Below are 26,822 nucleotides of genomic sequence, written 5' to 3'. Positions count from 1 at the left end.
TTTATTTTGACATTAATCGCGAAAAAAACGCATATTAGAACAAAGCCAATGATATACTGAATGTATTAAAAAAAATTCCAATGGAAAATTCGAAACCGTTTATGATCTGGAAAGAAAACGGAGTTAGCACTTTCAACAACCCATAACTCGCTTATTAGACCACTTAAAAATTTCAGTTGCCACTTTTTCTTACTCTTATCTTAACAGTTATATTGAAAATGATTATCCAATTTAAATAAGCGCCCGAACAGCCTTAATGAGTGCGGGAGTTCCCAGAAAGCAAGTGCTAACATCTTTTATTAGTAATCATTTCTAGACCGGATGAGAAGAACAAAGAAGAAAGGATATTGTTTTAAAAATAAAATCTGCATATATATTGACGTGAATCTACAAGAAAATTTGATCCAAACAATACAAATTTGATTGGATTTCAATAAAAAAAATTATTATAGATCAATAAATCACGATAAAAAGTTTGAGAATAAAAATTGTATATGCATATCTAGGTGCATCCATAAAGTAAGTGAATACTTATTTACTGTGGTGCATCTAAACAAAATCTAGTTTCCGCTGAAAATGTTGAATCTTTGCAATTTGTGAAATTTAAATAGTGATGCAACAGGACCCTTTTGAATGGTTGCAAATAAACATGGATTATGAACGAACTTGGCTAAATTCTGTAAGGTTGCCCTTTAAACAATATTATTGGTTGCTACAGTAAAATGCACTCTGTCAGCATTGATGTTATTTATGATATGAAAGGACTGCTGCCAGTCTCAAGTGAATTTAAATGGGGAGAATCAAGCCTAACTTGGTTAAGTATCGGTCCCAAGCTCCCAAGTTTCACTTATGTGATTGCAGTTGAAAAAATAGATTTTACTGGATTATAAGTACTACGATAATCCTTTTAGATTGTCAAAATTTTTATTTCATGAATAACACTTGGAATATGATCTATAAATAATTTGTGAGTTAAACTATTCATCTATTAATTTTATTTAAAAAAATAATTTATGATTACCCAAACGATTGTACGAATAAGATTGATGCTTATTCTACCTAACTAATTTCCAAGTGAATCATCATTGGATCTCAAGATAGTTGGTAAGGATTTGGAAATGAGAGGCGAAATAGTCTGCAAACAAAATTTGAAAAAGACTATTTATATAATCGATAGTAAGAAATAAAATGTATTCTGTGATCATATTGACGATTTTTTTCCAAAATACAGTGTTGACTGTAATACTCTTAACGTTCTCGAGAGAGCATCTTCCATGAAATTATTTTGATTTGAATGTTTATAAACTTACATTTGATTGAATTTTCGTATTTTCAGCGATCCTTTTCAATTCGGGTGTTTCAGCTACTGTCGTTGCTTTTGCCTTTGGAATGTGTCTGTAACAAACAAAATAATTACTATAAGAATTGACTGCTTAAATAATAATATGCAAACAATTTGGATAGAAGTAACTTTTAACTTCTAAGAGATAGAAGTAAAGCAATATTTCACTATGAAAACTGTATGGATGTATTATTTAAATGGAATATTATTGAATAATCAATAAATAATATTATCAATTATGTATTACAATGTACATATTGTAACATTATAAATTATTGGTCGGTTGAAGAAGTGGAACGAAGACACTGAACTAATTTTGCATAAGTATTACATCTTTCAGCTTTTTTACCTCCTCAAATAGTTTATCAATTTTTTATATTGACTTTTCGACTAGAGAATCTATTAACGGTAAACTAAAGTTTACATTTTTATGCTGTGAAAAAGCAATATGCATTTTTCAAGCATTATTATCAAAACTTTTAATTACAAAATTAAAGATATCACAAAATTTAGAATCTCAATATTTTACATAATACAGTATCTACAACATAATAATTGACAGTTGAAAAATTAATTAAATTGTTTAATTCATTCCAGTAATTTAATATTATCAACACTTTTCCAATTGGTAAATTAGGTCTTTATCATTGTCATGATAGATATTAGAGAAATCTTGTGAATTTGAATACCACTAGATTGATTATAAAATTACATTCGATACGTTTTTCAAGCAATATTGAACTAACTTTCACCTTCCCTTTTTTATCCTTCTCTCATTAATGTTTCAGTAAATTTACTCAGCAAGAATATTTATTATTGACCGAGCGAAGTGAGGTCTAAGATTCAAGTCGACGGTTTTGCATTTCTCGTTATGCTTATATTTTTGTTTATATGTTTTTATGTTCTGCATTTACGGCGAAACGCGGTAATAGATTTTCATGAAATTTGACAGGTATGTGTTCCTCTTTAAATTTCGCATCGACGTATATACAGGTTTTTTTGAAATTTTGCATTTTAAGGATAATACGAAAGGAAAAGGAGTCTCTTTTGAACGCCAATATTACCGTAAAAATCAGACTAAAGAATTATTCATCATAAATCAGCTGTCGAGTGGATTATTAATTGCATGCAATTAATATCCCAACGTAATTTGGTGAAAGAATCAGCTGTCGTGTGAACTATTAATATTGCAAGCGATGAGGTATGCAATATTGATAACTCGAAGAAGCTTATTATTTTTTCTCCCGACTTTTCTCTGCTTTCAACTCGGTAAGTTTTCAATGATATTAGCATAGTAGTTTACAACAAATTATTAGCATTCTAATGCTAATAATTATAATTGATATCAATAATTATTGTCGATAAAACATTCCAGACAGCCATTAGTTGTTTACACACCGATATCTCGCCGACACGTCAGGACAGGATTCACTCTGATGGAGGCTGTGGTTTTTAACTGCGCGAGGTCTACTGTTCACAGAACTGCTAGTATAATTTTTATTAATCTTTCATCATAAACTTTCATTTGAATGATAGAATACATGTGATACAGTGAGTAGAGGTATTATTCTCCTCAAACATACAATAAAATAAAAGTGATCATTTTAAATGTGATGATGTTTGGATGTTCTTCCTCCCATTTTATCGCAGTCTGAACTACATTTCACAATATAAGTATATTTGAAAAGAGGAAATGCTACAATCAATCAATAAAATTACTTGATGATGGTGATTGAATGTGTGTGTGTGTGTGTGTGTGTGTGTGTGTGTATGTGTGTGTGTGTGTAGGCTTTTTTCTCCTCCTATATCCGATTAAACCTCAACTCCTGCTCACAGACAAGTGCTTCATGAAGCACTTTGTGAGCAGTTATTGTTCACATTAATATTATATTATATATTATTATATCATATACTATTACTTACAATCTATTATTAAATTTTAGATGGATTATTGTTGTATTTGTCAAGCTAGTCTCTATTATTTTGGTATTTGTATATGTACTGGGTGCGGCAGGAAGGGTGGATGTTTTTAGAACAGATAGTATTCTGATTTGGGTAGTCGGATTGGGCCAGCTGAAGAGAACATGTGTTCGGTAGATCATACCATTTCTTCTAGTCATTATTTAATCGGCATCATGGATTCGTGGAATGTGCGACATCGTGTGTTTACTTACGACAGTTTTGTGCGTAATAATGAGAGTATCATTACAGTTCAGCGCGAGTTTCGTCGTCATTTCAATCTTGCGAGAAATGAAAGCGAGTGTGTCGTAACACCATTTTGTTTACGGCAGATGAAGCACATTTTCATTTGAATGGTACCGTTAATCAGCAGAACTATCGTTATTGGTCAGATGAAAATCCAAAATTAATGCATGAGAGACCATTACACAGTCCCAAGGTGACAGTTTGGTGTGCTGTGAGCAGTATATTTGTTATTGGTCCATACTTTTTTGAAGACGACAACGGGATCACTGTAACTGTAACCTCAGAACGTTATAGACAGATGTTCACTGAATTCTTCCTTCCTGAATTAAGAAGGAAACGTATTCCTATCCGGCAAGTATGGTTTCAGCAGGACGGGGCGACAGCTCACACAGCAAGAAATTCAATGGAAGCAATTCGGGCTGTTTTTCGTGGTCGCATCATTTCTCGGTTTGGTGACATTGATTGGCCTTCTCGTTCTCCAGACCTGTTCATGTGCGACTACTTCTTGTGGGGTTTCCTGAAGTCACGTGTTTACCAGCATAAACCACGTACACTTCAAGAACTAAAGGGAGCAATTCGTGAGGAAGTCGGACAAATTGGCAGGGCAATGTTAGAAAGAGTACAATCCAACTTCCGAGAGCGGCTTGTAAAGTGCATTGCTGAAAACGGCCGTCACCTGTCAGATATTGTTTTCAAACATTAATTTTCTAAAATTGTAAAATAATGTGAATATTGTTCTGTAAATAAATGTTTTTTTTATGCATAGGTAACGACATATCACTTTTTTGAAAACCGTTCATCCTTTCTGCCGCACCTTGTATTTATGAGTGTGAATAAATTTGAATTTGAATTATACTGCACAAGTATTATCAACATTCAATTACTCTAATTAAAATCATAGAACTGAGATTGTATCATTCAATAATGGGATGTACACTAGGGGTAGGCAATCCTATCCTTGATTTTTTTACAATACTCTTTTGTCAATGAATCAAAAATTTTAAATGTATGAACGATCATACACTGGAGCGGTTCCGAGTTTCATTGAAATTAACGTTTATTCACAGAGTCAGTTTGTTTCAGAGTTTGAATATATAGAAGCTGTGTCATATACAGTCAATGAGATTCGAAATTTCTTTCCGATGTAATTTGTAAGTGTTTCAGTCTGTGAACAACCACATTAAATGAATCATTTTTGCAATACATTAAATGGATAATACAGAAATAAAGCACGAACATAATTATTATACTCGCTCTAAATCCTTCTTAAATTTCAAGTAATTCATGATTGCTTGCATTTATTGAAGAGAGAAATATAATTTATATCGCAGTTCCTTAGGGATGAATAAATGATTAATTTCAACAATTCAGTAATTGTGTAACATTTTAGAATTATATTATAGACGTTTGTGTTGACAATAACTGCACATTACACAGTTATTAAAATTTGTATTGACAATCCACAATCATTCAGTTCTGTACTCAATATATCAACTAAGATACAACTAAAGTTATCAACAAAGCAATAGGGAATGTTATATATTGCTACTCGTCTGCATACATTCACAGAGAATAGCAGTAAAACAGCGAGGCTGTAGCAATGTAGGCCTAACTGCAGTACCGTTCAGTACTGTAACAGTTTTCTCTGACAAGCGAAAGATGAGAGAAGCAGATGTCACTAAGGTGTGGAACAGCGTTGTGATCAACGTTAGTAGACAGTATGGGACAGTATGGCCCATCTCACTTATATATGCTACGCTCTGCTATGCTCTGAGACAGGCGTACGGTCAAGGATATTGGGAGAGACAATGCCCTATTTAAGGAATTGTTCGACTCGATACTGACTGAATTTCACACAACAAACCGGTGATCGAATTGAAAACGGGGCTTCGACGAGGAGGGGGTGGTGTTTCTCTTGCAGATTTACATCATTTTTCATCTCAATTCCACTCTCTCTCTCTTTCTTTCTTTCTCTCTCTCTCTCTCTCTCTCTCTCTCTCTCTCTCTCTCAACTCACTTAATCTCTTTCACCTCTCTCCCGGAGAAAGTCGTTCAGGGTTATTGTAACCTTTCCATATTTGTATATACAGTACCAACGGTTTTAAGGTTACTACCAACTATAGAGTATTTAATTCCTTGCGCCTTTTTACTAGGCTAGTTTGACATGCTGTCAACCAGCTCGCTATATCTGTAGATACTAATCATTTATATAATGCTCGTTCTAGTCTCAATAAGGCTATCTTAGCTTATAGCATTACACCAAACGCCATCTTGTTAATATTGTTTCTGCCTATGACGAAATGCATTGAATATGAAGTTGTATGAAGCTATGAATATGAAGATATATTATTTGAATACAGTATATCATTCACTGATTAAATCCATCGATTTATTTGATAAATACAAATGATGTCATACAAATGGAGTTGAACTGAGGAAATACAAACACAAAGCGTTGAGAATAGACATAATACTCAACATATCTATCAATTATTTCGATAACAAATAATTGGGTGCATTATTGATATTCAAGCAATAAGAAATTCTAATTCGATAAACAATGTATGTCTTGGAAGAGAAATGAGGGCCACATCCTAGTAAAAATAAATTGAATCAGCTGATGTTTGAAACTGGAAATGTGACTCATCATAATCAATGCAACCATTGCTTGATTCAATTCACCAGCTGTTCATATTAATGTTAAACTTGGACTGTGCATAGATAGATAGTTAGATGGATATAGATCCTAAAATGCATTAGAATTTGGTTGAATAGTTTATCACCGATATCAAAATTTCAGGGTTGAAGTGAATTAAGAAAAATAAATTTGATAACTAGAATCAGCTGTTTGATAAAATGGACATTGCAAATAGAATTAAGCCGTTTGCAAAAAGAAGAGTTTAAACAATTTGAATTGCTAATAATAGAACCGCATAGATTCTGGGGAAACCTTAGATAAAGAGAGAAAATAAAAAAATATCAAGAAGAAGCTGTTGAAAAAATCATTTTCTTAGTTGATCATTTGAACGCAAGTCATTTCTTATCAGTTGAGAATAACCTTTTGTTGAGGACCTCTTTGATGAAAAATGTATTTTGATGTCATTAGAATAATGAAAAACATTAAAAAATAATGATAAACATTCTACAGTTAGAATAGAATAGATTTGCTTAGGACAATGCAATTCGTTATCAGTTTCAAGTAATTTTGGTAACTTGTCACGTATTTCTACAGTTTAAACCCTCAATTGAATGTGATTTTGACAATTTATCACGTCCACACATAGAAAAGCAGTTTTAATATCAGAATATGATCTACATCGAAACGACCTACACTGACCAAACTTAATTTCGAGTTCCAATCTTTTTCGCAGGTCAACTAATAATAAACAACGTCTTGTTCATTATGTAATTACTGTAAAATGTTCTTCACATGTGCTTCATTCCAATAATATACAGAAAACGTGAATATTATAATTATATGTGTTCTAATAAAGTAAGTTATTGAACAAAACGACTAACAATATTGATTCAACCACTCATTTATTAAACAATTGAGAAACTAGCAAGTAATACTAGATAGCACATAAAATACGTAGGCCTATACTGTGTTCTCTCTATAATGCAGGAAAAGTGGAAAATGCTGTCATTGTGTATTTGATTAGCATGTCTCCTAATCTCTGAAATTAGATAAGCGACAATCGCTCGGGTATTCCGATGGTCAGGTGACCGTGAGAGTCCTTTTAGTTACCAATCATGAGTTTCAAAATCACGTCCCAGTAAAGATTTATTCATTTCTCATCATCATCATCATCATCTTCATCATTATCCTTTCATCACCAACGTACAGAGACTCAGGCATGAATAGGGATTCAGCGTCGGCAAAACAAAACACTAGTCACAAAAATAATTTCTCAAGATTATCAAAAATCAAATTTAATCAACCCAAAACTAAATTAAAAGTGAAATTTTCTAGAATTGAAATAGTTTGGTTGTACAAGAGACAGTTAGTTATAAGGTCATAAGGTGAAGCAATATTATAGAATTCACGAGTCATGTTTATATGATTGTTATGCTCCAATAGACAATGAACGACCAAGCATTTGCATTATATACAATAGATTGTTCATACAATAGATTATCGGAGGTTCAATAAAATTCCAGGAATAAAGAAACAGACTTTAGAGTGAATGACATGAATGACAGTACGACAATCATCTACACGTGTAAGCTCGTACTTGGAGGATGAAAAGAATACATGGATTTAATGCAAATTGATATACTCAATGTATTCAAATATATTTTTCAACAGTGCCCTCTTACATCTGAAGGCCTACTCTCATTCAGTTGTAACAATAAATGTATTATTGGATATACTGATAATAGCTAACAAAGTATAATGCCTTTAACATACAAAGATACAAATCACAATAACATTCACAAATACTAATAACATAAAACTCAATCATCATCATCATTATTGGCACTACAGCCCATGTAGAGCCTTAGCCTTCACAAACACATCCTTCCATCCCTCTTGACATTCTGCTGTTCTTCTCCATCTTCTTACACCCAACCCAGTCTTCGCAAATCCTCCTCCACATCGTCAACCCACCGCTTTCTTGGTCTTCCTTCTAGTCTTCTTCCTCCGGGTTTGCCTTCCAGCACAATTTTTGGCCCCCTTTCTTCCGGCATTCTGTGCACATGACCAGCCCATCTCAGCCTCATACTTTTCACAACAGATAAAATACTGGTCTCCTCGAACAATCTTCCTAGTTCCTCGTTTGATGTTATCCTCCAAAAGTTCTTCTTAAAATGTTTCTTTCCCATCTCTGTAGCAGACCTTCTTCTCTTCTAGTTAATGTCCAAGCTTCGGCCCCATATGTCACTATTGGTCTTGAAACTGCTTAAAACTGTTGTGTAAACATGAAACTAAATGAATGATTGTATTTCTATTCACGATCAATTTGACACAACACCTTATCAAACAAAATATATAGTACTTATAAACCAAACTATCATTCTTTTGCTGAAGATGATACCCACATGAGCTCTAGGCTTGTATGTGGGCAATGAAACGGATGATAATGAGATATGATGGACCTACAGCTTAAGGTGGGTTCCGAACCACCGAGAATCGATTTTCAAACTCATAAAGGTATTTGAGGAGTTTGGCTCAAAGTGGTCACCCTTGCAATGGGAGTAACATGCGCATGTACCTCAACTTATCTCATAAATAGCTTATCAGCAGCGCGACCACCAATCGCTTCCCAAATACTACAAAAGAAGTTTCGATAAATCAGTACTTTCAAGAAAATTCCTTGTGGGAGTTACCAGGAATACAGAACTATACAGTATACAGGTAATTATACTATACGTATACAGATTTTCAGATATACAATATTGGATAATAGAGATATAATAGAAAATGAGTGTAATAGTAATGAATTTATGAATTTATGAATAATTTATTTATTTATTTATTTATTAGAACAGTCACAAACACGATATTTGGAAAGAGAAACAGGCAATTGCCCAAAACTTCTTCAATTCCTTGATTTTGGCACATAAATAGTCCTAAGTGAGGTTAAGTTTAGAATTTCTGTTTTCACCAAAGATTAACTGTCACTCAGAGAATACGTATTCGAGATATGACTGATGAATTTTGAATTTCGAAGGGTTGATAAGAGCCGGAAATAACACTAAACTATCCGAAAGTTTATAATATGTATTATATAATATATAATAATATAAATAATATGTATTGAATTAAGAATTTAGATGTAGGTACTTGAAAAATAATTCCATAGTACATTTTTTTTAAAAGCGTCATAAAATACAATAATTAACAATATAATAATTGTTTATAAAATACAATAACTGGTTTCGTATTTTCAATCCAGGAAAATGGACTGAACATCCGAGACTATTTTGTTATTTTATTCTATATAAAAAGGTTTTTTTAAAGAAGAGTACTATGAAATTACTTTTTAACTACCAAATCAAGAAGTCCTAATGAAATACGTTATTAGATGTAGGTTGTAACATTATTCAAATTGGAGCACAATTTTTTATTTATAATAAAGAAGTCAATTTGATAAAAACTTTCAATACAAAACACATAAAACATTATTCTGCTAGCCTACCGCCATCCCTTTTACAATTTTCTCTAACCTTCCTTTTCCCTCTAAAAAAGAACAGCTGTCTCCGTTCCACGTTCACAACCTAAACAACATTACCAACATTCCTCTATCTCATTTTATACTATTCAATTGTAAAATATTTAATTATGATTATTTTATTTTATTAATTTATTTATGATAATTAATGTAACACTACAAGATAGTTTGAAAATTCCCAACTATCAATCACATTCACTCAATAATCCATTTTGAAAAAAGAAAAATAGATATCAATTTATTCTAATGAAAAGTACGTGCTAGACAAGGTGACCTACAGGTCTTATCTTGTTAGTCATGTCTGTACAGTATAAAATATATAATAGCAAAGAGCAGGATTTACTATAATTTCCATCACTACAAGTTTCCACGATGTCAGATTTGCGAACGTCGGCCTGCTGTTAACCTTGCATGAAATCTACAAAGTAATTCGATTTGGTTTTACTAATCTGGGTCGCCGCCAAACTGTCTCCCCGACAACTAGTCTCCTCGCTATTTTGATCACAGGCATCAGTAAATCCCCTGGCAAAATATACCATTGCCGTCAACTAGTCTCCCCGACAGTAAATCCCCTACTAGAACAAAGGAGCCTAGTTCTCGGCGACAACTAAGCTCCTCACACGCTCACGACAACTAGTCTCCCCGACAGCAAATCCCCTGCTGGATAGGCCTATGAGGGCCTACAACTAAGCTCCCCGACAGCTAATACCCTATTGAACATTGAAACCAGCTTGAAGCGGGCGAGGAAGTAGTACAATCACAGATACTGTTGCCGCAGATACTATTAGAAGAAAAGCTTGTTGGAGTTGTCACTTCTATCACTGGAAACATAAAATTAAAATAATAAACTACTGTATTTCTCTTTCCGAGTTCAACTGACTTGGAAATGTTCCTTATTGAATTGGCAAGACTCTTATATTTTTGTTTTTCCATGTAATGTGAATTGTAGGAATAATTCTACATTGATTTGTCACTGTTCTCTTTTGAATAACTATTTATTAACTTGTAACTATACTCTTTTGATTAATTATGATTGATCAAAGTTGATCTTGATTTTGTAATATAGTATTTTCTTCTAGTATAATATGTAAAGTTGTGTGGCAGCGAGTCCTAAGGCCCGCCGCAAAGTAGACCCACGCTAATCCACGAAAAGCAATCCACGCCATGGCATGTTTAGTAAACCATTGCTATAGAATTATTCATAATCAATCAGCTGACTAGTGGAATCATATGATTATGGGCATACAGTAAAAATACACTAAGTCCATAAAAGTAAATTTTTCAGGAAATCAATTTCTAATTTTTAACATAAATCATAATGTCCTTATAGTAATTTTTCACAAAAATAGTTTCGTGCGAGGAGCTTGGTTGTCGGGTTCGGTGACAACAACCAAGCTCCTTGCACGCTAGCGTCAACTAGTCTCCCCGACAGTAAATACCCTACTGTTTCAGAGGGGACTAGTTGTTGGGACCGTAGACGACAACTAAGCTCCTCGGTCGCTGACGACAACTAGTCTCCCCGTCAGTAAAGCTCCTCTCTCAGGAGCTCAGTTGACGCCGTCAGTAAATCCCCTCGAATGTGGTTTTAAAAGGATCTTTACTGTCGGGGAGACTAGTTGGCGCGTTCCCACTAATCTCATCAAGCTTAATTCAATTTTTCTATGTACAGAAGAACGTGTTGATGTGGAAATGGAATTCTCTAAATATTTGAGACATCATAATCAGACAAAAGTCCACAAATGTTTTTTCTTCTCATTAACATTCCACAAATGTTTTTTCTTCTCATTAACATTCTACAATAATTGAATTTGTGATTAAATTTATTACCAGAGTAGAATAAAAAAAAAGATCGGATTGTAATTCAATGAATCAATCCTAAGATTGTAACACAACCACATACCACAACACATTTAAATTATTAATAAATGAACTAGCAATTAACATTCTGTTGAACTAATATGTTGAATCATTAAGCTTCATTTTCCTAAAACGGTTGAAGTACCGTTCAACCTCATTTTATCATCACTAATATTCATAAAAAGTATATTTTTATACTCTAATAAAAATGAGTGATAAAAGAATATCAAAGTACTTTATTATGCACTAGCAGGTAACCTGTGCTCCGCAAGGGTCTAATTAACTGAAAACTTGACGTAATGACATCTTGAATAATTAAAAATAGGCCTACAACCATCCTCGGTTAATTGAGAATCTATATATGCAAAATGTCAAGTTAATCAGTTGAGTAGTTGAGACGTGATGATGCGTCAAACACGATTTTCCTATCCCGTACGTGGATAAGCCAGCTCTTTCCTTTATTATAGTATAGATTACCTTGCATACTTATATCAATTTTATTATAGTGAGGTCCACGTTATAATGGCAGTGAAGAAAGATAGGAGAAAAACGTTGCCAAGTCTCTTCTCCATTATGCCACTGACTGTACACAGCTGTTACTCAATTCATCCCATTAAATTTAATATGAGAATAATTATCATTTCCTTGATAAAATAATCAATTTAATGTAAAATTAATCAAGAAAATATATTTTCCCATAATTTGATTTGAAAATTTGTTTTTATAACTGAGATCAGATTTTTATTCTTATACAAACCTGAAATGGCGGCTAATTTGAAAAGCTGTGATACAACAATCTGAATTTCAAAACAACAGAAATTGAGTTATTTGGTAGGTATTCTATACTCGCAAAGCGAGAGCGAGATAGCGCTATCTGTTTTGTTGTATGATAGAAAAGGACAGCAACAGTATTGTCCATCATACACTGCCATTATAACGTGGACCTCACTATAGTGAGATATAACTCAGCAGTGAAGGCCAATTCAGCAGTGATACAGTATCATTCTCTTACGATGATATTTCATCAAGAGAATGCTGGGAAATGTAATATTATACGTTTATACTATATTGTAGAATATGAATGCTTCTGAAATAGATTATAGTTAATAATGCTAGCCTAGTTAAAACCAAAAATAATACGAGCTTCTTCGAAAGTTTTCAGTAAAATTTTAGTTAACTTAATCTTTCAAATTTTGCTGAGAATAATGTCCAAAAAACCACAAATGGCTTGGGAATGAGTGGGATATTGATGAGGGATGAATGGTCCTACAGTTTTAGGTGGATTCCCAACCACTATGAAATGATTTTCAACTCATACCTGTCTGATAGCAAAGTTGTCCTCAAGTAGACACCCTTCCAACGGGATAAGCGATAGCATGGCGATTATCTAAATGGCACTTCTATGATTAAACAGCTCTGCCTGTGAGAACAACCTCTCCCCCCCCCCTTGTCAAGCCATACCGTATTTCGTCATATAAAACAACAATTCTTCAATATTGAGAAATATTCTATTCTACAACAATTTTGAAATTGAGTTTTTAGCTTATTCCACACAAACACAAGTTCAATTAATGAACATTCAATCAGTGAATAGCCTCAGGTATATATATACCTATTCCAAGCCTATTCCAGTTTATCAGCCTATTCCAAGCATATAGAGTCCTTCATAATTTTATCTATAACATTCTCCAAGTAATTTATCACAGATTATTTCACTCAAACAAGTCATGCTTGGTGAAGCATTCAAGCTTTGTCCTGACATCCATATTTTGAACCTTTTTTCCAGAACACTTCCTATTTGGATGAAAGCCAGCAATTTCAAAAATGACTTTTTCTAAACCGAAATTTTCTAGATCTTATTTCCAAAAACTGCAGTTAATTTAACACGCTTTCAATCTGCGTCACATATTGAAATATTTGAGCAAAACACGTTTCAGTCGTAGGCAGTTAACCAAACAATGGCAGTCTCTGCCCTTGGGTCCCTTCAAGCGTACGGTTGTGGTGCCCAATAATAATTATTGGTTCATTTACGACCGAGTGTTTGGTCTACCAGACATTTTTAAGAGCCGAATACAAGGGGCGTCTGTGCTACCATTAACTAGCACACCCAAAAGTAAAGTGCTATTAATACGTCATTCGAATACGCTGCATGCATGTACATAGAGCATAGAACGACGCATTTCCCTTCCAAATAGCAATAAATTCCCAATAAACATAATTCGGTTTATGCGCTTTTGTTCTCAACACTACACGCAAATGGCCACATGGATTTCGAAACGTGCCTTCTGCCTCTCCCTTGCATTTCGCATTGGAGCCTGTCATCTCCAACTCTGACTCGATTCGTTGGAAATTGAGAATGTGTGACTCATCTGAATTACACAATGACCTCTTCAATAAACGTAGGCGTCTCCTGCCTGCTGCTGCTTGTTTGATAGTCTGCCTTCTAGTAATGCCTTCCATCGATCACTATAAGTTAGTGATCGATACTCGACAAAATTCAACAATACAATCAATCTAGAGAACTCTATTCGACCGAAACATTAAGTATTTGTAAGTCTGATTTTTACGACCAGACCAATGCATTAGAATAATCAATAAAAGCGAAATGGCACTGACTCACTCACTCATCAAGAGAACTATCAAAAAATCTACTGGACCAAAATAAATGTTCAAATTTAGTAGACATTCTCAGTTGGCACTTTAAAGGCGTACTAAGAACGGATTTTAAAAAAACTCTTAAGCTCAAAATCTGCATTTTTCATTTTTTACGTGTTTTCTTAGATTTTTCGAGAACGAATGAACAGAAAATGTTGAAATTTGGTAAAGGAGAACAGCTGAGGTGCGAAGGACTTTGGAATAACGCCAATTTGAAATAACGGGACTAGACGGATAAAGCAAGCGGAGCGAGCCTGCCAGCAAATTGAATATGATGACCAACAGATAAAATTTTCATTTAAATAATATAAAGAAAGAAATAAATCGAATATCAACGTTTTTGATGCTGTGAAAATCGATTTAATGTAAGATTAAAAAGTAAGGCAAGAGTGAAACTGAGGTTTGAAGGAAATTTCAGGTTTGAAGGCATATTCATTCAAATATTTGCAATATTGAAGTATTCATGCTGTGTCAATGGAATGATGACAAAACTTAGGACCGTTTGCACAGTGAAAGCTTCAATTTATTGAATCAGGTGATGGTTTGATCTCGAAATGAGCCACATTATAACAAACAAGAAAATGGATTTAATCCAGTTTAAACTGGCACCGTGCATACAGCACTTAGCTTACAAACTAATACAGTAGATAATGAATTTATTTACACTAGCCAATTTATTTAGTAATCTTCACTATATAGTATGAAAAGTATTTGTCAATTTTAAACGTTTATGAACGTCACAGAATGTAAACTCCAATGAGTTATGAAAGAAACATGTAATCTGTTGTTAGGGAACAGTTGAGCGTATGAATTGAGTGCACAAAACACGTGGTTCTAAAAATGTGTGAACACTACATAGCAATTGATAACCTATTATCAGTATAAAGCTTCTCTCAGATGACATAATAGTAGTAGACATTCATTTGAATGCTATTTATGGCTCTAACTACTGGTTTAATCAGTGCTATTTAGAAACTCAAATTGAAGAAAAAAATCTTCAAACTTCAAACGTTTTCAAACGAGAACACTCATTTATTATGCTCTAAAATTTGGAAATCAGCATTTTTGATAAATATTTTTTATTAATTAATTGTTATGCGTACATAGGCCAAAATTATGATAGGCCTAATGATTATTGATAGTTATCCCTATTCTACGCCTGATGACCACAGATGAAATAATCAGCTTCTGACAGGCGACAGGCCTCAACCTCATCGACGATATTTCCTCATTTTTCTTAGCATGAAATAAAATCAATGAGCATTCAGACAGGTGTTGCATAGTTTGGGTTGGGTTTCACCAAATGCACATCAGTAGTCATTAGGTACCCCATACTATTTAATACTTTTTATTAGGTGGTTATTTATCTTCGAATGTATTAATTTCTGTAATAACACGTAAAAATTTTAATTTTTTTCTAATCATAGAACTTCTCAATGACATGAAATGTAAGTTTGAAAACTGAAACAGGAATGAGGAAGGCAAACTTTTGAAAAAATTTGATCAGTCCTTTTCAAATTGATAAATTAAGTTGCGTACTTGGTTCTAGTTGTAATAGCCACAACCACAAGTGAAAATCGATAGATTTGAATGCTATAGAGACATAAACGTAAATAAACATATCATAAATTCACTAACTACCGTATGAATCAAACCAACTTTTTCAACATAAATATTTAAATGACAAAAATGTGTTCTAAATTCACTATGTTATGAACAAACAGTACTATTCTAACACAAATACTGAGTCAAATAAATGATGGAATGTTATATTATCTGGTCACATAATGTCGTTTCCATACTACTATTGCTGTAACGTTGAATGTGCAAATCGAGTTTCCAAGTCTTTGTGAACAAGTCACACGGATGACAATAATAATTATTTCCTATGTACATTTCCCATGCCCTATTGAGTAAAATTCATTCGTCCATAGCACTTACTGTTGTGTAAACGCAGGCTATGATTCTTTTTACTTGTATAATATTACTTCTCATAGCTTGAGAATGATATGTAATTATGTATTAATATTTATTTATGAATTCCCGTGATTCACAATATAGCTATGAAATAATTTGCAAATATTAATTTATAGGTACGTACAATCGAAGAGGATAAGAAGTTTATAAATTATATTTCTCAATGGTGCAATTTATAGTGTTATTTTTTGCATTGGTACTTGTGTTGGAACTTTCAAATCTTTCCCTAGCGTTCATAGTCTTTTCATTGGCTTCTATGATGATCATCCTCAAGTTCTCATTCTTGCTTTCCCTTCTCATCATCGTTCTTATCATTATCACCTCTCTCAGACTTTCATCTTCATCTATTTTAATATTAAGTTATGAATTGATTTTTTCCTAGATTTAGTCATTTTTAAGGTTTTATTAAACCCATTGTCCACAGTAAATTCATTTTCCCACCTGCCAATCAATTCACTCTTATCTGGAATTTCAAGAGTTAATCTCTCTCAGTTACTAGCCTGGTTTTGTTACTACAAACTTTTCATTTCTATAATTCGTTTGTAATTTAACATTTCCACTTCACTCAATTCTACTCAATTCACTCCTAGCCTGATGAGTTACTAGTCTGATTATGCAAACTTTTCATTTCTATTTTCGTTTTTAATTTTACTTTTCCTGTCTACCCAATTCCTCTTTCTTCTTATTGTATTCTTTTCACTGATTCAAATTAGAAAGAAATTTTAATTTAGTTTTCTTTCTTTCATTCGCTATTTGGGATTTTTTTATTATTTTGTAAAATTAGTTTTTTTTATCTTATAATCTTTGTTGTACAGTGTTTTATTTTTACTTAGAATTGTATTGGAGGGTTAAGTGTAAGAGAGGGCCGGCTGCGCCCTAACTTCGTCCTCCTAGATTTTTAATAAAGGCAGTCAATCAATCAATCAATCAATCAATCAATCAATTCATTCCGTTCATTTTCAACCAAAGCTACTAGAATATTCGAATAAACAAACAATTCAGCAATACTGTATAAACAATAATACAGTAATAAAATAAACAATGTATATTTATCTGGAGATCAATCTCCAGATACCCTCTCTCAAAACTCCACTATCAAATTTAAGTTCAATTTATTGAGCCAAGACAGTACCGTATACATACACGCCAAGTCAAAACATCAAACAGAGAACAATAACAATACAAAAATCATAATTAGTATATATACAGCATGCAGTGCCCCCTGTGGGCTGGAACATTGTACTCATTTGGTGAAAACCAGAATACACCCACAGTATCACTGCTTGTCGTAGGAGGCGACTAAAAGGGACCTCCTTTCCAAAGCCCTTCTTCCAAAGCCCTTCTTTTCCTTCTTAATATGCTTTGGAACTTTTCATTTCTAGTATGGCACTTTTTCCATTGACTTAGCTTTGTCCCATTCTTTCTTTCTTTTTCTATCTGTCGGCCTTCCTTGGCCATATTCTTACTTCTTCTTAGGCCAACCCAAGGTGTTATGTGGACCGTGCTGATGGGTGGTACTTCTATATGATGTATTTAACGGTGCCTGTAGGATACCAAGCGCCCTCCTGTATTATTTAGCCTTGCCTGGACATGCGGGGCTCTGTCTGGTCGACTCCACTTCCCTAGCAAAACGTGGGAACCACATGAACAAACCAAACCCCAAGGGAACTCCAGAAGTTACCTTCAAGAAGCCTTGCCGTCAAACCCACGGGATTTGCCCCATCAGGGAAGGTTTCTTAATTTGAAATGGGTGCATCAGGAACACAGGAGGTTCCGTTGCACTCTTATGTACAGGCTAACAACATTGAGAAGGCTTGTACTGATCACGTAATGTATGATGTAAGCTCAATCACACCATCCCAACTGGAGAGAAGGATGAGCTTCTCAGACCACACTGCTCAAAGAAGGACGGCCATTCAGGCAATACTTCTCGGAAGAGGTGAGGCTTTTGACCCTGCAAAGTTTCAGAGGGGCAAAAAGAAAACCCAAGAGACCAGAAATGGGAGAAACTCCATGCACAAATGTAGGTCAAGAGGCTGAGTCGAGGGTGACCGGGTGCCCTAGAGGCAATTTGACGACCCCTCCTCCAGCGGAAGGACCTACAAAAAAGGCCAGAATTGGAGCTCACGTAGGTCACGAGTTTGTGTGGGTGAAGAGACCAAACCTCACCACTGCTCAGTGGTGTTTCAAAGTTTCGGAGGGGCAAAAATGAAAAACTTAATAGACCAGAGATGGGTGAAACTCTAGGCACAAATGCGGGTCAAAAGGCTGAGTCAAGGGTAGCCAGGCGCCCTAGAGGCAACTTGGCGACCAATTCCTCAGCGGAAAGGACATACAAAGAAGCCCAGGAGTGGAACTCACGTAGGTCACGAGGACTTATCAGTCTGAAGAGACTGCCAAGCATATCACACTGGATTGCGACAAGCAACCAGGTGATGAATTTGATGTTAGTATAGGGAAAAACTCCTGGTTCTTTTAAAGGACACAGGTATTGGTTTGCCTAACTAACGTACTACTTGGAAACACAATAAGTTTCGGTTGACGTTTGGGGTTTTTTGAACCTTTGGATCCTTGAATCCGTCCCTTCAAAAATAATTATTATTATTATAATAGTAATAATAATAATAATAATAATAATAATACAGTATGCAGTACTCGCATTCCCAGTACCCACACAGTACTCATACTCTCACTTGCTATTCAAGATGCGATGAGACTCAATATATCAGCGCATTTTGTGAGCATTTTGTTAACCACAATGACAAAGTTCCTAATTAGAAATTCGAAAATAATTGAATGATTCTTCATAACACTAGCATATTGCCATTTTAAAGCTAACTAAGAAACTGAGGTTAGATATGTGCTAAAACCTAACCCCAAACCGTTTCCTAAGCTAACTTTAACCTTGTAGCTAAAATTCTTTTTCTTTCAGCCACTTGCATATAAGTGCCTTATATTTTGGTTCCGGTAGTTGTCTAATTCTCTGGGGCATCTTATTGAAGATTCGGAACTGCTGTAACTTGTGACTCATGAAGGTCTTGTTGAGACGGATATGAGGTGTTGTCAGGAACGAACGCTGTCTTTTTGAGTAGCTGTGAATCTTCTCTTGTCGTATGAAGTTGGTTTCATTTTTTCTGATGTGCATCAGATTACAAAACATGTACATGCATGGCAGTGTTATTATCTGAAGTTCTGGGAAAGCTTGTCTGCATGATTCATCATTCCTCAGACCAACGATGCATCTGATTGCCTTTTTCTGCCATACAAAAACCCTCTTCATACCACTGCAGTTCTCCCATAGGTGAAGTCCATAGCTCAGGTGAGAATGAAATAAACCGTAATAGACTGATATCAGCACTTCTTTACTGACACAAAGCCTCAGTCTCTTCAGAGCGTATAAGCTGCGGGATAGTTTTTTGCAAAGGAAATCAATTTGATTGGTCCAGCACAGCTTACTGTCTAACATGACTCCTAACAATTTCACAGGGTTCATATAATTCTCATACCGTTCACTAGATGTATTTCTCAATGAGAATATTATATTTTCACATTTTCTCTCATTCAATGCCAAGTGATTGGCTGTGTACCATCGCTTTGAACTCTCTAAAGCATTGTTGAGTTGACTTAAAACAACGTTCTCATTCTTATCAATGCTCAGAACGGTGGTATCGTCAGCATATAATACTGAATAAGATGGGACATTCACACTGTAGTCATTGATATAGACAATGAACAAAAACGGGCCCAGTACAGATCCTTTCGGAACCCCTGCTTTTGTGAATCTAGGAGCTGAATAATTACTATCGACTGACTATTTGGATTCTATCTTTCAAGTAGCATTTGATCAAGTTCAATTCAGAGCCCTCAATTCCATAATATTCAAGTTTCTTGCATAGAATTGAGTGTGACAGTGTTGAAAGCCTTGCTCAGATCCAGCAGGCCACCACCAATAACTGAACCTCTCTCAAATCCCTCAAGTATAAACTCCACAATTTTCTCTAAAGCCATAGTAGTGTAGCATTTGTTTCGAAAGCCAAATTGATTATTATTGAGCAATTTATTAAAAGTGAAATGTTCAGTAAGTAGTAATAAACAAGTTTCAAACACTTTACTGACAATTGGTCCTATCGCAACAGGTCTAAAATTTTCGGGTAGGTTCTTATCACCCTTTTTGTGAATGGGGTTGACTACTGATTGTTTCAAGTCGGGGAAAACTCCAGATTTAAAAATAGAATTTATTATGAATACCAATGGAATATTGATTGAATCAATGATGTTCTTTAGTAAGAAATTTGAAATTCCAGACATCTTCACTGCGTGATGAGCTCATTTTTTTACAATTTTCATTATTATATTCGTGTCCACATTAATCCAGGAAAACTTACATGCAGTTTCGTTGTCATTCCTTCGTATACCTGTGTTGGCTCTTAGAAAATCTGAATAGGTAAGTGAGTTTTGACAGCTCTGCTGATGGCCAATGACATTATCAGGAACGTCTACAAAGAAATCGTTAAATTCGTCTAGTGAAATCTTCACATCAGTTAGTGCAGGTGTTGTAGTGTCCTTAATAGAATTTATTATTTTCCATGTAGTTTTGCATTTGTTTTTTGACTCCAAAATCAATTTATTATTTGCGGCAACTTGTTCTAGTGTCATTGCCTTTCTATACTTTTTCTTGTATTCTGTAGTTATTTTTATCCATATCTCCTCGTGTGGCTTTCCATAGACTATACAAAATCATAAGATGTTATTTCATTGTTGTCAATTCCGTTGTGTACCACTTCTTATTTTTCATTTTTGTAGATCTAGGCTTGATTAAAGGGCAGTGTAGATTGAGAAAATAAACAATAGCATTTGAAAACATGGACGTCATTCTATTTACATCATATGTAGAATAAATTTTTGACCAATCATAATTTAGTAGTGACTCATTTAATTTATCTAGGTTTTCCTGTCTCAGTAGCTGAAATTTTCTTACTGATGGTTTCTTTTGATTCAAACCATTGCGATTTTCAATCAATTCATTCAATGACATTCCAAATTCAAGCAATTATCCAGCATGATCTGAAATCAAGTCTTGTTTGTAAATGAAACAATTATAGCAATTTGGTCACAAATCTGTGAAGTTGTCAAGGCAGGCCTTTTTCCTTGTTGGACATGAATAAGATTTGTAAAGATTGAATGATCTCATTATGTTTTGAAACATTTGAACTTCAGAGTTATCTTCTTTGAGAATTTCTATATTGAAGTCGCCTTCTAGCACTATAGATCTATAGGATTTCGAAGTCACGAATGTTAAAAAATCTTCTAATCTATTGAGAAAGTCTCTGAGATTGGAGTCTGATGTTCTATACATGCTCACTACTATGATATTCGATTTAACTATCTTTATTGCTGAAACTTCAAATAGCGTTGGTAAACAAAACTGTGACACGTCAACAAGGGTGAAAAATAATTCTCTCTTAATTAAAATAGATGACCCACCTCAAGTGAGAGGAGGCTCCCTGCAATATGAGGCTGCTAGTACAAAACCATTGGGCACATAGAAAGACTCTTCATCACCAACCAACCAATGATCATTTAAGCACACAATATCTAAGAATGTATCTTTAGTTTGTTCTAGGGATTAATTGCAAGCGAGCGTAGAAAGAGAAACTCTACCAGTAGGTCGATAATTAGCTGAATCAAGTTGAATAGTTTACAGAAAAAAATATAATATAGACTGATTTCTGGATGTTTTTGACTATTGTTGTCAAAATATATCACCGAATAACATCATACGCATATAGTAATTCAAAAATCAATGATGGACTAACAAATAATCAAAGGTTAATATTGCAAGAGGTTAACAATAATCAACTGGCAACAGTCAATCGCTTATTGAACTGAATAAAGTCTCGTTTGGATTTCGGACGAAACATGACAGCTGAGTATGAACTTTGACCATAATAAATAAGACTAGTTCGATGCAATAAAATTTATTGCTTTTCACACGTTGTAAGTCAAACACACACCCACAAGTCTATACAGATTTATGACTTGGCAATTAATAACTACAAGAATAAGCTCTAATTATTGAAAGGATAAACATAAATTTCAAAATTTCAATTCTCTGATCGAGAAAGTACTAATTGATGGATATCATTCGAGAAGGCAAGCAGATAAATGAAAATGCATCAATGAAGATTTAATTACAGTACTGTGATAATTATTTATTATTAATGAGTGAAAAATCAATATAATAGAGGCAGTTAGTATTACACCATAATTGAAGGTTTTCCGCTTGTCTATACTACATTAACCACGATAAAATGAGTTCAATTGGGCTTTGCATGAATTATAGAAGTCTTGTAATATAATTTTCATTATTTAGAGGTTTCAACTACATCCAAGTACATTATTACTACATTGCCTTACATAATAATGATTATTTTTTAGAGATTTAATATAGAGTCTCATATAATGGACCATGATCTAATGTTCACCAAAAAACTGAATTGATTCTTACAAGCTCACACTGCTTACACAGTAGAACTACAAAAGGTTGATAAGTTCCAGCTGAGTCTCAGACAATCAAGCAGAATGGTTATTATTACTATTCCAGGAAATAGTGGGAGTCAAAAAATAATCAATTCCATTATTTTACACATAATACATCATATGAATACTTGAACTGTACCTATACTACAAAATATAGTAGACTTATTATTATGGCATTGAATAAACATGAGGAGGCTATAAAAAACATAAATAAGGATGGGCTATGAGGGATCAAATACGCAGGCCCGGTTGCAACAGAAGCCTATGAGATTATAATAATGATTAAATACCTCAAGAACCAATCAGAAAGGGCCTTTTTGGAGAGAAGGATTCTCTGATTGGTTCTCGTGGCATTCTATCACGGCTAAAATATAACAGGCCGTGCTTCATGGATACAGAATGGTACAATTTAAGAAATTCAAAAGTTGATGAAGACAATAAATTATACACATGAAACAAAATCTAGTAATTACATCATCAAAAATGTCAAGTGCGACATTGCATGTGGGCAAACTAAGTTGATTAGTCTACTGAAAACGAATATTTAGCATTTCTAATGGATTTTTATGAAAGCTGACATAAAGATATAAATGAATATGAAAGTGAACTCACGCTTCGCAGTATGGATCCTTGTTGAATCCCTTGTAGTTTCTCATGTTGAGAGTCATATTGCACACTTGGCATTTGAAACATTGTTTGTGCCAGATCTGAAAAAAATGAAATTAAAATACTACAGTTTTGGTAATAACTATGTTGCATAAACTAAAGTTTTGTAGGCATATCACCTACGAGGTACGGAGAAAGGATGTAAAAATCCCAGTTATATAGGGCCATTCATTTTTGACTTCCTTCATTTAAAATTGAATAAAACAAGCTGTGCATGAGGTATTGACAAGATTACTTTGGTGGAAGGCTCATTAATGCCATTATTCATAGAATATAATAAAGTTCGAATGGCCGCCTCGGGATGGCGGAAATCCGAAAAGTCAATTTTTCCATTAATGTGGCAAACAAATCGGGCTCAACCTCATTGATGGCTTCGGTAATGGTGACTTTTTGAGCATCGATTATCGACCGCTAATTGGCATAGATCTGTGACTTAGCGTAGCCCCACAAGAAAAAGTTCAGCGGTTCAAATCACACGATTTTAGTGCCCAGTTGAACACCAACTAAACACGTCTGGAAATCGGCAATCCAGAATGTCGATTGTTTTGTGCGCTCTCTGGCACATAGCATACTTTTGTAAAAATGAAAAATTGTTCACATCCAAACCGTCTAGTTGGGGCCACAAGTAGTCCATAATCATTGGCTATATTCGCAAATTTGAAGTCAGAGAGCCCGAGCTCTTGTACGCGGCGACTGCCGCTAATTCTCCTGCACATTCTCTTTCAAACTGCACCAGTTTCTTCAAATTTGTTCAACACATAATGAGTAGACCTATCGGAAGGAAGATTTTTGAGACCGTAAAATGGGCGAAGCTCTTGAAACATCGCTTGCATATAACAATAATTATTTTATAGATTATTTGCACTTGCTGTTGAACGCTTTAGCTTTTCATGGTAATTTGGCAAGATGTGCTGAACATATAAGAACCAATTAGACACATGTAGCTTCAACAAGACGACCGCAAACAGCTGTCAAAGTTAGGAAGTTAAAAATGAAAGACCCTAAAGATACATACAACCATGCCTCCCATCTAGACTTTCAATATTGTTGACTTTTACTTCTAATAGATTCAATACACACTAGTATAGTGTAATCATCAACATCATGGGGTTTGGCCAAATCCAATTGCATTCATTAATATGAACTATTCATATTGAATGGATAACATTAAAATTATCTAAAGTCCGACACCAAATTATATGAGACGCCTCCGTACAGCCATAAGGACTGCAAAAAATATACTTTAATAATGTAGATTTGATTGTTGTGTAAAAAATGCACCTAGGCTATATAGGTCTAATAAATTTTATATTTTTAATTTTAGTAAGAGAGATGCTAGACTACGATAGGGAAAAGTAGGCTTTCATAGTAGACTATCAGGTAGGCCTACTATCAGGTCCACATTATAATGGCCTTTGAGAAAAATACAAGAACAGTCTTGCCGATTCTCTGCCTTGCCACTGCCTTATCTATAGAGGATAATTGATATCGGTGAGCCTGAATCTCATGGAATATTAACTGTTCATTCTTGTTTAAAATACTCAATTAAGGTTTATTTAATTCATCAATAAAATTTATTTTTCATTGATCAAATGATGAATTTTCATAATTGAAATAAATATTTGATAAATTATTTATATTTCTACTTTATTAAAAACGATCTGGCAACGTTGCTTGCGGATCTAGAAAAGGATAGTGCTATCTGCTTCGTCAATGATAGACAAGGATAGCAACACCAATGTTAATCAAATTCTGCCGTTATAACGTGGACCTCATTATAGGCTATGGACAACAGCTTAAGGTTTAGCATCTATACCGTACCTATTATATGAAATAAATTATGAATTGAATTCTTACTCAGAACAGTATGATGTGTAGATTGAAAAATAAAGTTGTTCTACCTTTTCCTACAAGTAGGCCTACTTGTACTATAACTAAAATAATAATATTTTTCAACTGGTAAACGTTTCTACACCAATGTTCATAACCTAAATCTGAATCATCCGCCAACTTGTTAGACTTCGTGTAATAATACAATGGTGCATTCAAAATAAATCCATATGATACTATTTAATTAACTGTTCTCAAGTTTCAAATAGAACTACACAAAATCACAGAAATAAAATTACCGTAAGTAAATCATATTCTGTAGTGCTGTACCGTACAGATGGTACAAAATAATTATGTCAATTGCAACAGGTGACGTACAGCACACCTAATTTAAAAGGACCTCATAAAAATTATTCTGGTTGTAAAAACCAATTATTCTGGATAATGTAAAAACGGACCTGGAGCATTAGTAAAGACCGAATAATTTATCAAGTATATGTTAAGTTACACCATTTACAAGCTTTGAAGTGATTTTGGGGTGTACTTATATTAAATTACATACGATATGAAGAGACGTAGCCTACACAGTAACTTGTAATCGTTATTAAAGGCAGGCTGGTAATGAAAATTAGAAAATTTCTTGTAATTTAATAGATTGTAAAAGCTTTTTTTTCAAAACACATCAGTACATCAGTTGTTTGTCGTGTTGAGGTTTACTCTTACCTTGTCAAGACATTTCAGTTCTTCTAAGGTAAGGTACCGTACAATTTATAAAATCGTATTTAATGTATAGGGTATGAATATGTTAGTACCTACTTAACATGACATACAAAATATTAACATGGCTATAGTACTAACTTACTTTAATATGACATAAAAACATAATTGAATTGAAATATCTAAATCATTAATCCAAGATACACATTAAATCCATTAATTAATAATTATTTATGAATAGAGTTCATAATAGTTCATGACGAGTTTTTCAAAAGTACCAAATAATAATAGATTCAAGATTCGTAATGTAAAAACAATAATGCAAGACATCGTCAAAAAATGTACAATCACAAATTTAACAATATATCACAGGTCATAAAAATTACAAATTACATCACATTATTTATACATTACATCAAGTCATTTATACTGTAATATTAGGCTATGGATTGATATGTTAAATATAAGGAGTTTTCAAACTCCAAAAAACTAATCTCTCCTCATATACTGCCCGCCTACAAAGAAGGTATTTTTATTCTATCCTTTTTACCTGGAGAAATAACCCATCACATCAATAACTGCTATAAATATTGAAACAAAACACAGTACCGGTAAACCAGAGTGACTTTGTCCCAATTTTGGGGTGATTTTAAACAGCTTGCAATCAATACTGAAGCTGAAACAAATCTCTTGCAATATTTTTTATTGTATTCTGTAATGTTTGAAGAGGATTTTTCATTATAAGAAGTTAGTATTTTTCTTAACTTCAACAAATATATTTTTGAAAATAAGAGACAATTTCAACCAGGGGTTGGGGTGACTTTGTCTCACTTTGAAAAATATATGGAAAAATTTAA

General features: G+C 33.9%; 1 protein-coding gene across 1 annotated transcript in view; it reads right to left on the bottom strand.

Moving 5' to 3' along the window:
* The window catches only part of LOC111051373 (LIM and SH3 domain protein Lasp), a gene marked incomplete at its 5' end in the record, with an annotated part of 53,786 nt that extends 27,782 nt beyond the window's left edge, over positions 1-26,004 (bottom strand). The window contains 3 exons of the mRNA XM_039441862.1: positions 1,311-1,395; positions 23,365-23,459; positions 25,972-26,004. Coding sequence (XP_039297796.1) covers positions 1,311-1,395; positions 23,365-23,459; positions 25,972-26,004 — 213 coding nt within the window. The remainder of the gene's footprint in view (positions 1-1,310; positions 1,396-23,364; positions 23,460-25,971) is intronic.
* Between the last annotated feature and the right edge of the window lie 818 nt (positions 26,005-26,822).

The sequence above is a fragment of the Nilaparvata lugens genome, chromosome X (genome assembly GCF_014356525.2).
Source record: "Nilaparvata lugens isolate BPH chromosome X, ASM1435652v1, whole genome shotgun sequence".
NCBI lineage: Eukaryota > Metazoa > Arthropoda > Insecta > Hemiptera > Delphacidae > Nilaparvata > Nilaparvata lugens.
The sequence above is the reverse complement of the archived record's forward strand: the minus strand, read 5'-3'. Positions and strand labels throughout refer to the sequence as shown.